This window comes from Xiphias gladius, chromosome 6 (assembly GCF_016859285.1).
Source record: "Xiphias gladius isolate SHS-SW01 ecotype Sanya breed wild chromosome 6, ASM1685928v1, whole genome shotgun sequence".
NCBI classification, from domain to species: Eukaryota; Metazoa; Chordata; class Actinopteri; order Istiophoriformes; family Xiphiidae; genus Xiphias; species Xiphias gladius.
In genome coordinates, this window is record NC_053405.1 from 14,498,275 (window position 1) to 14,515,342 (window position 17,068).

General features: G+C 38.0%; 1 protein-coding gene across 3 annotated transcripts in view; it reads right to left on the minus strand.

The window, feature by feature from the left end:
* The window catches only part of negr1 (neuronal growth regulator 1), a 135,937-nt gene that overhangs the window by 88,157 nt on the left and 30,712 nt on the right, over positions 1–17,068 (minus strand). For 2 of the 3 annotated variants that reach the window (XM_040129654.1, XM_040129657.1), the window contains exon 2: positions 4,517–4,755. In XM_040129654.1, coding sequence (XP_039985588.1) covers positions 4,517–4,755 — 239 coding nt within the window. Of the gene's footprint in view, positions 1–4,516; positions 4,756–5,553; positions 5,593–17,068 lie in introns of those variants that run through there. The other variant, XM_040129656.1, reaches the window with a different exon arrangement.

Consider the following 17,068-nt stretch of genomic DNA (forward strand, 5'->3'; position numbering starts at 1 on the left):
AATTCTGGGCATTGCAAAACGTATTATACAGCTGACAGCTGGCACATTAGCTTCAGTTTGATTGCAGCCATATGGCCAGTGGTGAGGAGCTGCCATGACTCGAAACACCCCTGGTAAGATTCCCATTCCAAAATGTTCTTCAGAAAGCCAACATCTACGAAACATGATAGTCCTGTAGTGACTATTACTGCCTGCCAAGCAGCTGACTACGGTTTATCACAGGTATATTAAGAGACATGGTGCACCTGTAAAACATTGCTGAAACAGAGGCAAAGTGACTATTTAAGCCAAAACAGCTCCACTCGCTGTCGGTGTGAATGTCATGTGAAACTCAACCACTCTAAAGTCCATTCAATCACAGGACTGTACATCAAGAAAGACAATAGAGTAATTTTGACAGCTGGAGCAAAGTGGATGGGGCTTTATATAGCCACTACAGTTGAATTAGTCATCCGGGGAGTTTCTTCTTCTAACCCATGGATTCACAGGTAAACCTTATTTAACTATCTTGGTGCTTTTCATGATAATGTTTTGACCTGCAATTAGCCAGAACTTCATGGGATGCACCAATCTGAATTTTTCTCTCCTGATGTCCAAACTCACTGTATCTGCCAATACCATATATTGGTCCAATGCCAGAGCTCTTTTTTCCCAAATCTATAATCTGTAATACACTTCCTCACTGCAAAATTTTCAACGTAAGGTTAAATTGAAGTCCTTGTTTTATCTCTTTTATTGATCTCTGTTAAACGAATGTTATATCTAAAGTTACTTTGTCCATGCAATTTTTCAAATCTACTTCCCTACAAAAAGTTCAGAAGATATACTTTTAGAAAACTTTATAAAGTCAACTTTTGGTATTGTTAGCTAACTTCTAATGGCATTGTCAACACGTCAGTATCACAGTAAAAGTCTCTACTCACTCTGCATTAACATGCATTTATTGGAAAGGGCATGCAGAAAGTGATGATTAGTAGCTGAAACTTAATTCATTAAAGTTAGCTCAAGACAGAAAATCAACTATTTAAATATGTATTGTTGATTGTTTACATCTGAGCAATACTCTAGCCACTTAATGAAGTCAGTGGCCAACACTGATTCGATTAATATTACTAAGTTGGACAGACGGGTTTTAAAAGAGTGACTTCACCACTCACTGGGAGGAAACAAGAAGGGAAAAGCAGGGGAAAAAAGTGCAGTACAGCGGGGAGGTTGCTTGCTTAAGGGAGGAATAACAAGACACAGGGTTGTTGATTGACATATTGGCAGAGGCAGAGACTGCCCCTGTGACCTTTCAGCTATGGAACATTCGCTGTAACTGCAAAGCACTGTTGTGCTCTGACAAACTGACAAGTGCTAGTAGAGCACTGCATTTATATTTTATGCATTGAGCTTATGTGTATTGATATCAACAAACATAAAGTGAGCCAGTAGATGTTCATTGTCATAATTGTAGATACTTCCAAATTACAGAGGTATTTAATTCTGTGACCCTCTGATAATAGGACAGGCTTGTTAACCTGTGGGTCATTTTCAAAGGGAGTGAGGCCAGTTTATCAGCAGCCACATGGCTGCCAGTATAACTGACAACCACAAGCACAAAAATTCAAAAGGCACTGAGGATATGCTCAAACTGACCAGCACCACCCTACACCCACTCAGTTTTATAAGTACAGTGCAAGAAGATGGATGTTGACATATGATAGCCAGCAGCTTAGAAAATCTCATATAACACAATGAGCTGAATGCACACTCTGGGTTATTGCTCATGGTGTGTTATTTGTTATTTTTTTCTTAACAGGTACAAACACCTGAGAAGGTTTGTTTTGACTATTGTATTCATCCAAAGTGAAATCTGCAACCTCAAAGGATGACAGTTAACCAACATACTGTCCGGACTGTTTGTGAATTGATGCTAATTTTTTTTAACAAGAGGAGAGAATAGGAGAGGAGATGAGATGAGAGGGCTACGTCTTATCTTTTTAGAAACTAACATTAGATTATTTTGTGATACTTTATATCCAGGTCAATTCACACACCTGTGAGTAAAGCATATAAATAAGGAACTTTGCATTGACCTGATAATGACAGATAACATAAGATGACAACAGCGAAGTGAGCAATCCTGATCATGGATTCAGGATTATTATAATTATTGTTAAACAATCCTGTAACTTCAGCTGAGTACTGCACAGTAATGTTACAGCAAACACACTCATTTCATAGGAATACGCAGGGAAACACATATTAGTGAAATAAACAACATTTTGAAGATCCATCTTGATACAAAGATAGTAGATATTCCACATGCACCGATTTTTTTATTCTCCCTGTAGGCGGGCCTAACTATATGTGAGCGGCACTGTGACGCACAAAAGTTCTCACTCTCAAAGACAGATGACAGATGCCCACACAGAGATATTAGCATCAAATGCCCCCCAACAAGAGTTTCCTTTTGAGACAGCCTTCGAGCTATTCTTTCAGAGCCCTTGAAAGATCAAATACTCTTAGACAGGATGCCGGCTGTGCCACCACTAAGGCTTTGTTTTAGACCCACCTTGAACCTTCAGGGTTGGGGAATGAGAGCAGGGTAGGGTAGGGAGCTTGAAAAAGTGGGAGGAAGGGAATGGAGGTGACTGAGATGGAGGGGAGATGGTGGAGGTGTGAGCGATGTGTGGAAGGGAGGATTGTGATGGGGACAGGGGAGGGAGTGGGAAGATGCATCGGTTGGAGGTACAGACCTTTTGGATTGTTGTAGTATTCGTGTTATGTGATTTTACTTCATGTGAATGGTTGTTGACATAATACAAATGTTGTTCAATAAATGTCAATAATTGTTGTGAAGATTATACTTTTGTATTTTCCTAAATCTTGAGACACCTTATTATCATGCACAAATGTACTGTATGTACTTAGGCCTCAACAGCCCTTCTTCTTGTGCAAGCACACAAATAAAAATATCGCAAGCACGCAAAAAAAAAGTGATCGCTCACTTTTGGGTGCGTGCTTCATCTCTGCTACTACAACTCCATCCTAGGGGAAACACTGTAATCACACCCCTAAAATAATTTTTCTAAGCTCACTCCATATGTCATAAAAGCAATGCCAGCTAGAGAGCTGTTTCCTACTTGTACATTCCACATATCACAGCTCACAGTTCTCCAATAGAGTGTGTCCAACTCTTACCTCTTTATTAATACTATGCTTCTTGTGTGGAAATTTGCATATTCCAACATTAAGTTCCATTGAAAGTAATCCTAACCATGGCTTGGCTTGAAAACAGAATAAAAATAATTTGATATGCACTTGTAATACATCTGTTTCCTGCTTATGGCTACGACATGGGTGAGAGAACTGGACAATGACTGAGGGCAACCACGCTTATGCTGTGAAATAAATACTGAAATTAAAAGCAGAATGTTACAAACTGTTTTTTCCTTTGACAGCTTGTCTGATAACGTCCTCATTAATATTCCTGCCTAGACGTATTCTGAGTAGACCAAACAGGCAGTAAATCTTTGCCTCAGCCTATTAAAGAAATGGAACATGGCATTTGAAAGATGGATTTTCAGTGGGGCTGTTTTCCTTTTTAGCTGCCAACCCAATGTCTGAGGCATCTGCATACAAACTCAGCCACCACCCTGACAAGTAACAATTAGGATATTGTTGTCAATTAGCTCGCTGTGCCTACAACAGCCTACTTAATGTTCCATAGAACACAAATATACCTATTGACCTTATTAATGCCCAAAATGAGGCCCAATCTGGACAGCCTCGCAAGAGCTCAGTGGTAGTTTCATTATATTAAAGGCTGAAATTAGAAGCCTCAACACGTTAACCAGTGCGGTATACATTTCACTAACAAGACAGGATACAGCTAAGAGTTCTAAAAATCACATCTTATTTTTTTTACCTGCTGTGACCAAACCCAGGGAGGCTTGATTAAAGCTACATAGTCTGCCTCCAGTCATTTAAACCAACAAGCTTCTACTTTGTGTTACATAGCCTTCAGGCACAAAATGTACCCTACAATGTTTGCCTCTACATATGAAATTTCTCTGCTGAAAATATTGTGTCTTCTTATTTTACAAAAAACAAAACGGCTCAAACTTTTGTTCTCACTCAGAATATAAGACAATCACATTCTTACAGCACAGATGGTGCCAGATATACCACACAGAGATTATGCCGAATTCACTATTGACATTCTGTTGGCTAAATTATCTTTATAGTAAGTAACAAATACATTGTTAGATAAAAAAAGGCAGAGGAGGACAAAAATTATGTAAAAGTATGCAGAAATTATCCTTCAAAATATTGCACCCGCCGATCAAATATCAAAGAGCATGCCACATACAGGAGCAGACAACTGAAATGCATCACTAAATACTAATGGAAAGGGTGTAAATACTGACATTTTTTATTTAATACTTGTTCATATACACACAAATATAAAGAAAAAGACACACACATGGACAAGTGCCTGTACAGAAAAACAAGGATTACCTATACGCACCTTTTACAATAAGGTTGAGGAGCTTTGGCCATGGGTTGCGCTCACTCTGAATGGAGCACGTATACTGGCCATCGTCAGTTACATCCACTTTCTGTATCTGAAGACTGTACTCATGTTTGTCACCAACACTGGACACGATGGACACACGTGGGTCCACAGACCACTTGTCGTTCCCTGCGAATATGATGCTTGAGCGGTTCAGCCAGGCTCCTTTGGAGATCCCATCCAATAGGTAGCACCTACAGTGACAGGAGACACCTCAGTTAGATCTGGAGAAACGCTTGTTGTCCAACTGAAAAACAACTGAATATAGTAAATGTTTTATAAATAATAAGTCATTGTTTTTGCTGTCTGAATATTAGTTTATCCATTATAGACATCTCTGAGTAGGATTGTGTTTCATAAAAATTTATATTCAAGCAGCTGATTAAGCACATGTGTCTCTCCATTTATGGCAGCTCTAAAGAGAAAATCAGATTTCAGAGCATGTGTGTCCAGTTCTATTTTGCCAAAAGGTTTATAATGCCCATTGAGTGCAGTGGCCATTAAATACTTATGCAGTATGAAAAATCAGACAAAAGTTTCGAATAAATAAAATACAGCATAGGTTCCTCCATACTGATTGTAAAAACATGGTACAAATAGTAGAATAGGTTTTTTTTTACTTTACAGTTACAACTCCTGGGTGTATCTGCACATAACTTTTCAATGTGATAATCAATGCAAAACCAAGTATCTGGTCAACAAAGTAAAGGCCTTGAGTCAAGCCACATATAATCAAACATCCCTCGGCTCTGACTTTGCTGTATTCTAAGACCGATTCATGTGGACCTTTATTGAGGCCAACACAATTTACTTTTGAAAGTTAATTGTACAGAGACAAAGGGTCAGTAGATTGTATAACCTGATGAGGCTAGGGCCACCACTGCCAGAAGGCAATACAGTGGCATGCAGTGACTTTCACAGATAGGCAAGCAGAGCTAAAGAACCATCTGTTTAGTACACCAACAAGAAAAACGAACCAGACTAAAATATACCTTTTCATGTTAGGAATAGGAGCAAATCGCTTTTAAATTCAGGGCCTGTCCTGTCTCATGATTTTGCGCAGCCTGTCTTTCCTGTGCTGAAAGTCTCTCTGTGCTGAACTCTGCCTGGACATCTTCACCTCTCTGCAATCCTTCCTAGCTGAAGAAGTATTAGGATTATTCCACTGAAATGACAGTAAACATATCAAATGTGCAGTATATATAGTAGTATATAGTATGTGCAAAGGAAAAACATCTAAAAAATCTCTAATATGGAAATCTTCAAATATTAACCATTAACTGACTGCATCCTATACTTTCCTGCCTTAATTCTGCTGTCTCAAACTTCTCAAATTTATTGCAGATTAGGGCTGTCAACGAATATTCTAAATTTGATTATATAATCGAATTGTGAAAAAAACAAACAGATATTCGATTGTGGAAATTAATATTGGGTTTAAAAAAAAAAAAAAAGCCCTAGTGCCCACTTTTGGTGGGCAGTAAATTACAAGATGAATGCATTAAACAGGCAATATCCGATCCTTTATTGGACAGAATGCTGCTCTGAGATTTCAGGAGAGATATCGCTTCCACTTTGGTATCATTCTAACAGGTGTCTGTTTTTAGCTTTAAATGGTCAAGCACTTGCTTGTCCTGATGGCATGCCACTGAGGCAGTTGTTTTACTAATCATTCCAACGGTGTTTGTGCTTGAGAAATAACACCATATTCTGTGACAAATACTGTTATAATGAGTAGGAAAAGAGGTAAAAGTTTAGCTTTAGCTGTTGTTGACATGCCATGCAGACAGCCAGTACCAGTAGTAAAGCCAGCGAGGAAATCAGTTTGGCACTAACCACAAAGCTCTTTACCCTATATGCCAAGAAAGTGTCTGTCAGCAAAGCGGGTAGAAGTCAATGGCATAGTCCAGGCTGGTCTCCTTTGGAGAAGGCACTGCCCTAGAGGTATTGTGACAAATAAGTGGCAAACAGTACAGAATGGACAGTAATAAAAACAACACAACAGAGAAGTCTAGGGACTTTGGAAAGTCCCACAGACCTGTCAGTAAGTTAGCCCATTGACCACCTGAGCCATGGTGTTCCTGGCCCTTAGGCAAGATTTACTGATGGAGCCTCAAGGTAAGTCTCTCTTCTTTTCTGCTTTTTATCAACAAAACAGGAATGCATTTGAGCTTTAAAAGATTAAGGGCTATAATGGATGCAAGGATGCAAGTGCAAATTTAGCTCTCAGGATTTTGAAATTTCAAGACTATGACCTATGTAAAACATAAGATTGCACAAATAAAGCCAATTTTGAATACGTTTTCTGCCTTTGAAAGAAACAGCTTTAAAGTGTTAAAGCTACCCACCTCTATGATGACAGGCCTTCAGCGACTAATAATTTAATACACTTTTGTGGGACCGCTGAGAGTGCCAGCTTAAGGCTTGAACATTAATGCACAATGCATCTGTGTGCAGTCCACAACCACTGATGTGTACAACTTGTCAACAACTTGCTGGGCTAGTATCATTATACCCTTGTAAAGCAAGGTAACAGTAAAAACGTGTTCTCCAGTGTAGTTGCTATTGATTTCTGTTTTCTCGCGAAAAGTGGCCCTTTCAGGATCCGTGTAGGCTTCAAAGGTGGCTGTTAAAATGTTTACTCCTTCAAAAAGATCAGCAGCTGTGGTCAGCTTGAATACATTCCAGTTACAATGTACTTCAATGGTGACAGTTTTTTTTTCAACTCAAGAAATTACCAAAAGGTCTCAAACCAAACCTGAGGCAAAACCTGCTTCTCTGTGGCCCATTTGTATGATCAGTTTGTTCAAAACACTCATATGGCTGCTGTTCTCCGTTAAAGAAGGACTGGACGAACTTTTAACAGCTACCTTTTAAGGATAAATTTGGGATGAAGTATCACTTTATTGAAGCCGTAGTACAAGAAGCGGGGCTAGAGGACACTTCACCCGGCCAGGATCTCTGCTCAGACTCTTGACATTTTTCTTTATCTTGATGAGCCAGTCCTTGATGTTCTTTCCCTGTTTTTGCTGTTTGCCTACCACTGCTGAGTGGTAAGTCTTTGAAATCTCCCCCCAGAAAATATTACTGTAATCTCACTGTTTTTGTAATCTCACACATAGGTGCCATACAGATGCCTCTATTCGTCCCCCTCCTCACAAAGCCATGTGTCAGAACAGGTCATTTTTACGTCAGCACAATGGCGCCATTGCTGCTGCTGTCGAATAAGAACTACATGGGAACTCATCACAAATCTGGCATGTGTTTGACATCCCCATGTGGTGGATTTAGGCTGCCGTTAGGCCATGACGCTGCCTGTGATATCCATCAATTTGACGGAGTATTGAATGACTGCAAAACAGTAATATAAAACCAACTGATAAAGATGACATATACGAACACAGCATTGTGATAAAATTGTAGTGGTAATTGTCAGTGGCCTGAATCTGCCTGAAGGATCAACAAACCCCCTGAAATCAGTTCTGTCACCTCGATATGTCTGCAGTCACAGAACAGCAGAGATTCAATACAAGTTAACTTGAGTATGTTCCCTGCAGATTATAAATTTGCGAAGTGGGAGGGGCCACTGGTTCAGTATGTGTTTTTTCTCATTCTGTGTTCCCGTATCATTTTTTTTTAAACAATATCCATAATGTTACTTAACACAGAAACACGGATAATATAACAACCCTGTAGGTTAATTTTGTGGCCACAGGTCTAAATTATTTCAGCTTTGTTTCTGATAAATCATGTTTTGTCTGTCATTCTGGCATGGTGGACAGGTCTAAATATTACAATACTCATGAGACTCCGCTGCCGTTTCCATGGAGAAGAAGACAGTCAGAGGCCCAAATCAGAATGATCAGTGAATTCAAAATGCTTTGTAATTGCAGGTGTTAACAAAACCTGGTGCCATAGTGTCAATTATGTGTCAAAGTGACACATAATTTAAAGTGAACCGATTTAAGCTATTGATTGTGTTTTAAGTTTTCTCAACACTGTAAGCCTTAGCTTTCACCGCTGTTAGAGGCTCATGTGACAGACTTTTATGCTCAGTGATTGGACGTTTCTTGCTAAAAATGCACCTGGGGAGTCGTAGTTAGCCTCACCCCCAAAAATTTTCGGTACACAAGCTTGTACCATCACCGTTTTATCCAAGAACTAGATATTTAGATTTTTTAACAGTTGTTAATCATTTGGACTGATGATTGAACCGGGAGAGTTTTCATGCTGATCCAAGTGCAGTCCAACTGTGAGTCGTGTTACATTGTCTATGACTTGTCTATGACTTTTACTTGCCAGGGGAGCCTGAAATCGCTCCTCCTATTTTGCAACTCTTATTAAAAAGTCACTTTTATTTCACTTTAAATCATTTTGCATTCCGCTTGTTTTTACTAGACGGAGAGGTGTGCCATCGCCAGGATAACTTAGCTGGACTTTTTACCTGCTTGTCATCTTTACAGATAAACACAAACTAGGACAAATCCTGCTTAATGCCTGTATAGAGGGAGGATTTCGTGATTGTTTTTTAAGAAAAATTATTTTTGTTTACTCCTTTCACATGGACATTTCCCATTAAAACAACATGCTACATCATGTTGTTAAACCTTGAGTACTAAACGAAAATGACAGCAAAGTCATGTCATCAGCCAGGTCTTTCTTCTGCCACATTTCCCTTGTTCATTCCCTCAATCAAACATACCAGCACAAAACTGATAACGACCAGTTGAAGCCTAAGGCGGGCTTTGCTTTCATCAGCTCCCTTTTCTCCAGGAGCCCACCAGGATACAGACTTTCTCTGGTTTATACAAATCTCAGGTAATTAATCCACAGACCTCAGCACATCCACTCTGAAGCTGCTTTGACAACTAAAACATGCACTAATTGATACTTTTATTTTTCCCTGCTTCTGACAAGTGACTGCAGAGGAACCAGGCTCATTACAAGCTTTTTTTTGTTTTTTTGACTTTGGCTCACAAATAACAGAGTTCAATTCAAACTGCAGAGATTATGCACAGTGTATAAAAAAAGAAAGTGATAAGCTGTTGTTTTGAGCACCTCACATGAATGGAGAATGAAAACTAACCATTAATTAGAGTACGGAGGCTGTTAAGAGAAGCAGATTGTAATCCGTTTAGCCAAACTCATTCAAGCTCTTTGATCGGATGCCATAATTAGGACTGGGGCATCATTCTGACCTAGATTCTTATTCTTAAAATTGTTTTCTAGGTTCCTCAACTGTAAATATTCTTCCTGGCATTAACTCTCGTCTGGCAAAAATATTTCAGTTTCGCAGTCTAATGGTTTACATTCAGCAGTTCTTTCCTCACATTTGGCAGAAGGAATGAATATGCTTCTGGATGGGTCTCTCTGTAGTCTGAGATTTGTTGTTATGTAACAGTTACATAACAAACACACAGGACGTTTAAAACCTTAAGCCATTCAGACCCCTATGTGTGCTAACTTTTGTCTCTTTTTTTCCTAACTCTAGCTGAAAGGGAAAATACTCAGCGTATTACACCTCTACCTACTTTGCCCAATGAATGCAGATCACACGTAGTCTTGGCTTTTATTTTTACATTTTAAGTGAAATGTTGAATAACTCCCTCTTGCATCATCATCATCAAATGTTTCGTTTTGTTCAAACCCCAACATATTTAATTTACTAACACAATTGAAAACCTGTAAAAAATCTTTAACATTTTTGCTTTAAAAATTTTAACTTGATCGATTAATCGGTTATCAAAATAGCTGCCAATTAATTTTCTCTCGATCAACTAATCTATTGATCTACAGTTCTAGTAAACATGCTAACAAACAGCCGACTATTTGCAATTCTAAATGACACAAAGTAATATTAGCATTCTAAATGCAAAAGAGTTCATAGAGCTCAAAACAATAAGTTGAAATATGCTAAAACACTGAAAAGCTGAGGGGAACTACAAAGCCCTGTGATAATTCTGTGAGTTCACCATTACAAGTGACACTACTATGAAAATCTTGATCAGCATTTTTAACTGGTCATTATACATGTTTCATTTGGTTACTCTTTATATAAAAAATAGATTATAGCTTAATTACTTGACATAGTAAGCACAATAAAGGCCAATTTATTCTGCACCAAGTGTCAGCTGACAAAACTTTGTCACGTGGTGCTTTGCATACATGTTATAGCTAAGATTTCTGCAAAGAAATAAAGCAGCCAAAAATTGGCTGAAACTTTTTAGGTTTAATATTTGTTGGGAAAGATGAGGACCACAAGGTGGTTGGTACTTGCTGTAACAAGTGAGGTACAAGAAAAACCCCAGTACAAGAAAAATTCCACTTTCAATCACAACTTGTCTGAACCATTTGATCACATATGACCATTCAAAAAAAGCAAACACTCAACACTCAAGTCTATCAAAACAGTCAGCTCTGTATCACTTCAGCTATCCAACAGTTTGAATAACACTTAATCACTGAAGTATAAATTAAACAAACTTTACAGATCTGTGTTAAACTTTGTTAAACCGGTTTGTGCTAAACTGGAGTAAATCAGAATATTAATGTTGCACTATATCATTGTAGTGTTGTGTTTCTGTTAATATTGACGATCACTTAACCTGCTTGAATTAAAGACGTGTTTTGAAGACCATAATGAGAGTGTGACAACCATAAAAATGTATGAGGAAAGCCGTTCAATCATGAAGTCAGGGACAGATATTTCATTCCATTTTAACCATTTCACACATAAAGAGAGAGATTCTCTGATGACTTTACCTGCACCGTATGCTCTACAACCTTTACAACAAGTCACTGCCCTCAACATAGCTCAACTGTCCAATGAATCCTCAAATGAGAAAATGCATTTCAAACTGACTGACTGGATGTTGAAGCACTAGTGAAAGGAGACCAGGTGTAAAAAATGTGGGGTCCTTTCTGCTGTGACATCATAGAGTTCATGTTCACTTTAAGACTGCTAAGGTAATTTTGCTTTATTAGTTAAATAAAAGGAATGATGGAAATAAGTGACAGTGTTACATGTTAAAAAGCTAATATGTAGGACTGGCACTAAAAAAATTTTCACTATTAGTTAATGTGCTGATTACTTTCTTAATGAATTGATTAATTGTTAGCTCTAAAATTAATTAAAATAGAAATAGTGAAAAAATGTCCCTCACAATTTCCCTCAAGTTGACATATTGAAATTTTTTGCATTATATGAACAACAGTCCTACAACCAAAGATAATCTGTTTACTTTCACAGCGGACTCTGAAACCCAGCATGTCCTCAAATTTTAGAAGTTGAAACCAGTGAATCCTTTGGTATTTTTGCTCACAGGGGCAATATGTAATTTTTTCATTTTAGTTTATAACATTCAAAAATTAACAAAGATTTTCCACAGAATGCTAGGAAATAACAGTTTTGATGTTATTTATTTTGTTTGCAGAGATACAGTATCTATTGAAGTTAGCATGCTAACCAGCTAGCCCTGTCTGGTCTTGTCTCGTAATAAAACTTTGTACGTCAGGAGGCAATAGTGAGTCACTGTGGCATCCAGTCTTTCCTCAGTCCATCATGAGAGGATGAAGAAGTAGTAACTGCAAGTACGCTAATAAACCTGCATTGCAGCCATCCTCTCTTGGCGACATTTCTCAAGTCTTTCCTCAAGTTCAGTCATTGATGCTGCTTCTCTCTCTCTCTCCCTCGCGTTCCTCGACCACTCATGGCTCGTCCTAACCAAAGAGTGCATTTCCTTATTTCTTACCATAAGGGTTGACACCCCAACTTTCTGGTAATATGCTGCCCCCTATTTGTTTGGAGAATGAATTTAACAGTCGGCCAATTCTTACACATTGTCCCTTTAAAAAATGACTTTAATTAATTGATTATCAGAAAAGCTGCAACTAATTGTTTCAGCTCTAGTAAGCTATTACCATGGAAATTTCTGGAATGTATATTATCACTATTAGGAAACAAAATGAACATGAATACTCTGTATGCATGTAAAATTCACAGGGCAACAAACACATGATTTCTGGAAAATTGACTACATAAATGAAAAAGATTACTGCCCTAAAATGTTTATACATAGTTTTGGACCTGAAAGGATAAGCTGATTAATCGATTAGTTGACTGACAAAAAATGAACTGGCTACTATCTTAATTATATTCTAATTATAAATTACAATTTTTCAAGCAAATATGCCAAACATGGTCTAGTTCAAACTTCTTAATTGTGAGGATTTGCTGCTGTCATGTTTCTTATGTGACAGTAAACTCAGTATCCTCACTATTTTGTGATTCTTAACAATTAGTCAATTATGTACATTTTATGTACATAAAATTAGAAAGTGTAAAATGTAAGCGTACAGTCTACCACCGATGTCCAACCAATCCATAATATTTTTTCTTTTCCCTTAAGTATACATACAGGTTTGTTACTGGAAGTTGGGTACTCCAGGGGTGGGGTTTTCAGTTGTTGCAGTGAATGAGGGAGAATGAGGACATCCAGTAGTGCTGTGCAACCAAGGTACAGAGCACCAGGATCTTAATCCCTGAAATAATCCGGTCAACTGTGGCGAGTGGGACACATTTGAAGCCTTCTAACTATAATCCACACAGACCCAACCCTGAAACCAACACTTAACACCACAGACACAGAAAAAAATAAAACAAAACTGTCTCATAGCCATTAGAAACTCCGAAATCACTCTTCAAGTGAAGAGAATTTGAGCTTTAGCTATTCTGAATTCTTTTTTTTTTTCATTACAGTATAATTTTTGTCTGAACTGACACTGAGGTGAAGCCGTTGACTGAGGGAGCAACAAGGAAATGTCAGACCTCTGACTACATATAAAATCAATGCCCCCAGTCTGTTACAACAGTAGTTATTACCACAAACCCTGTACAGCATTACCTTGTCATCTCCAGCTTTGGGTCCCCTCAAGGTGCACCTGCCCTCCTCCTGGCCAGTGCATACAAATGAAGTGATCCCTGCTTGAAAAGCTTTGGTTGAATGGTTTTGTCTTGTTTCACATGCGTGGAAGCAGCTGAGTCAAAGCGGTCCACAATATATAACTAGGAAAAAGTGATCTCTCATGTGTGAGCAATAGTGAAAGGCTATGTTTGTACTGTAGCTTCTCTTTTCGAGTTCCCATCCCTTACATATACAAGATTTCACGAGCTGCTTATTTCAATTTGAGCACAAGTCAATGCTAGTCTTTCCACTAGAACTAATTCAAGTACAGAAAATCGCTCAGAGCCCTACACAAGTAATCTCTGGATTATTTCACAATATTGATACTTTTTCTCAAGCTTTTACATTTACTGAATGAATTCAACTTTGAGTGAATAAAAATGAATGGGGCTAACAAATTAGCAGTTGAATAAGAGTTGAGTGCCGAAATTCAAAGAGGATGAAAAGAGTAGCCATTACTGAGGCATAATGGGTGAGCTTTTTCCACCCTAGATAATTCCTCCTTATAAATATGTCAATGTGCTCTGTGTTATACACTCACATCACAACCGAGTCCACTACACACCCAGATACTGTTAAATGTCACATTCAAACGCAGCTGGGAAAAGCATGATCAAACATCTAAGTAGTCTACTGCACCATTATCTGTTAAACAAATGGTATATTGACTGGTAATCTATTTCCTGAGGCAAACTATAGCTATTCAGTCTCACTGTCAGATATCACTTGAGTGAACACAGCACTGGACCAGAATTTCAGTAATATTGAATCACTAAGTAAAGAAAGCTAATAGTGTTTAGGATTACTACACACATTGTACTCAAGCACCTATGCCTAAACACAATTTAATTTTCTTACATTTAGCTATTTTAAAAAAAACATCCAAACACAAGACAGGGGTGCACCACCCAAACAGATTTACTGGTAAACAGTTCTCATTTGTACTTCCTGTAGCGATGGCTCACAGTGGTAAACACTTAGGAGATGAACGAGTCTGTATTTCTTTCATGAAACTGAAGCATGCTGCTGGCCTAAGAGACACATTTCAAATCAAGTCAGTTATTTAAGTTTGTTCCGGGCGCACAACAGGCATTTTGCCTTCTTGAGCAGTACAATACATTTCATTTTACCGAGCATTTTAATTTCAGAAAGGCACTTAAAAATGTTTCAAAAATGATCTAACCTACAGTATCTCTGCTTCCACGTAAGAGTGAGGTAGGTGTATGTACTCAATAAGTATGTACTCAATATCCAAGCAGATGAGTCAGAAGGAAGTATCGATGGCCTTCAACAATGTTTTCTAAGATCATCCTTCTTTCAATAATAATATTAGACTTCCATCTTTTATAGAGGCTAACACTACCTTAAATTCTCAAAGTAGAGAAAACAGGCCTTTACCACTGCGATTAACAGGACTTTAACCTTCTGTTTTACTTTTAACACAGCCTTAAGGACTCCAGGTGGAGAGCTCTCCGGGTATTGCGTCAAATGTATCTCTAATATGAGAGAAGGCCATAGAAAAGGCAAGTAAAACGCACACTGCTTTCTCCATTTAGGTAACTTCCAGGTGACTATGATTACTTGTGGATGCAGAGATCAACAACAAAGTATCTCCCAAATCAAATTACCCTGTCCTTCAAAACTGATAAGTCGACACTGCACACTGCCACCTCCCTGTGGTTCCAGCATTAATTTAGCAAATATGTTCTAATAAAGTTATGAAAATTTCTCACAAAGAGGAACATTTGGGACATCGTTGAGCCTAAGCTGCTGTCCACAAAAAACAGTGAAAGGGATTCACAGATTCACATTTTTGCAATTTCTTATTAATGCACCAATTGTGCACTTGTAATGTATGATTCCTCCCCTATGGAAAGAAGAGAGGGTTGTTAAATGCAAAAGCTGGGAAGGAGAGGATAATACAAATATGGCACATAACTGCATTTCTGCTGTGTATTAAAGACCCAGAGATCAAAATGAGGTGAGCAGTGGGTGGTTGACAAAGCCCAGACAAGCACACTAGAGTTCAGGGTGCTTTTATATTGCCTGGGCCCTGGAAGCCTTTTAATTATGCTTCATTTCAATTCAAATGTGTTATAATGTGTGTAAAGTACACCACAAAACTTATTAAGGGTTTTTCTCTCCTCCATGGCTGTGGCCATTCATTTAGGCTGCAAAAAGGCTGAATTTTTTTTATGGGTCAATCCGCTGATTATTTTGATGATTAATCAGTTAATTGTTTGGCAGGAAATTATGATGAAAATCCCAAAAAGATGACATTTTGGGCTTAAGGAATACCTGCCCCACCAACTGTAGATAACCCAAGATTATTCAGTAACAGTAAATATCACATATGATAAAGTAATTCAAGAAATTGTCATAATTGAGAAACTGGATCAAAAGAATGTATGAATGTGTGAAAAGTTACCTTAACAGATAACTATCAAAACTGCTGATTAATTTTGTCAATTAACTAATTGATTAATCAACTAATCATTTCAGTTCTATATTCATTATTGCACAAGAAAGCAAAGTCATGGCCATCACTAGCACCACGATATGTAAACAATACACCCGTTACCCCACATATAAACATTCAAACATATGCTTTACAAGGTTTCGGGAGACACCCAGGAATGATCTCTCTAAATCCAGGAAGAATTTTAACTACGGTTTTTCATTTGAATCCAAAATTTGTCAGACTGACCTTTCAATATGGGAAAGTGGCTATATCCACAGACCACCAAACTGATAAAAAAGTAGACAAAAATCTAATTGAGACAGAATTGCGATTGAGAATACAATATCATCATACCATCAAGATATGATTCCACAAACAGAGAACAGTAAATGATATATCAATCGAACACTTTAATTTGGTTAGGTGAGAGATGCCATTAGGGCTGGGCTATACATCAAATTAATCTGATTAATTTGAATTTGCACTTTTGCAAGATGTGTAAAATGTCTACATCATGACAATCAAGTTATTATAATTTGAATAAAAAGGTTCCTTTTAGTCAAAATGTAAGATAAGATGATAGCTGGCTGTGTTCGCTGTTGTGAGTCACAACAGTCTTGAAGACTGTCACTAGCTGCAGTTCATGGCACTCAAAACTGCAGGTGGTTAGCTGCCTCTGGCTATCTTGTTATGGATTTTTAGGTTACATCTGCGGGCCAGACAGATTTAAAAACAATTCTGCATACTGACCTGCACTCTCGGTTTGTCTGGTAGTGAGGTATCAAAGCCAACGCAGTTGATTTATCAATGTGGAGATTCTACTTTGTTCAGTCTGTCCTTAATTGCTGAGTACAGTGGCTAATTCTAACCAGCTTTCTGCAGATATAAGGATGATGGTCAGTCCAGTTAAGAAACAGAAACAGCAGGAGCAGATGAATTAGTGTGAACTACTATTTAAGTGGAGGATGGTGCTCTATTTAGTTGAAGCAGTACATAGCCGTATGGGATGACCTGTATTTTATGTATAACACGCGTAATGATGGCAGCTTTACAAGATGTTCAGGTCTTTTAATATTCTTGCTA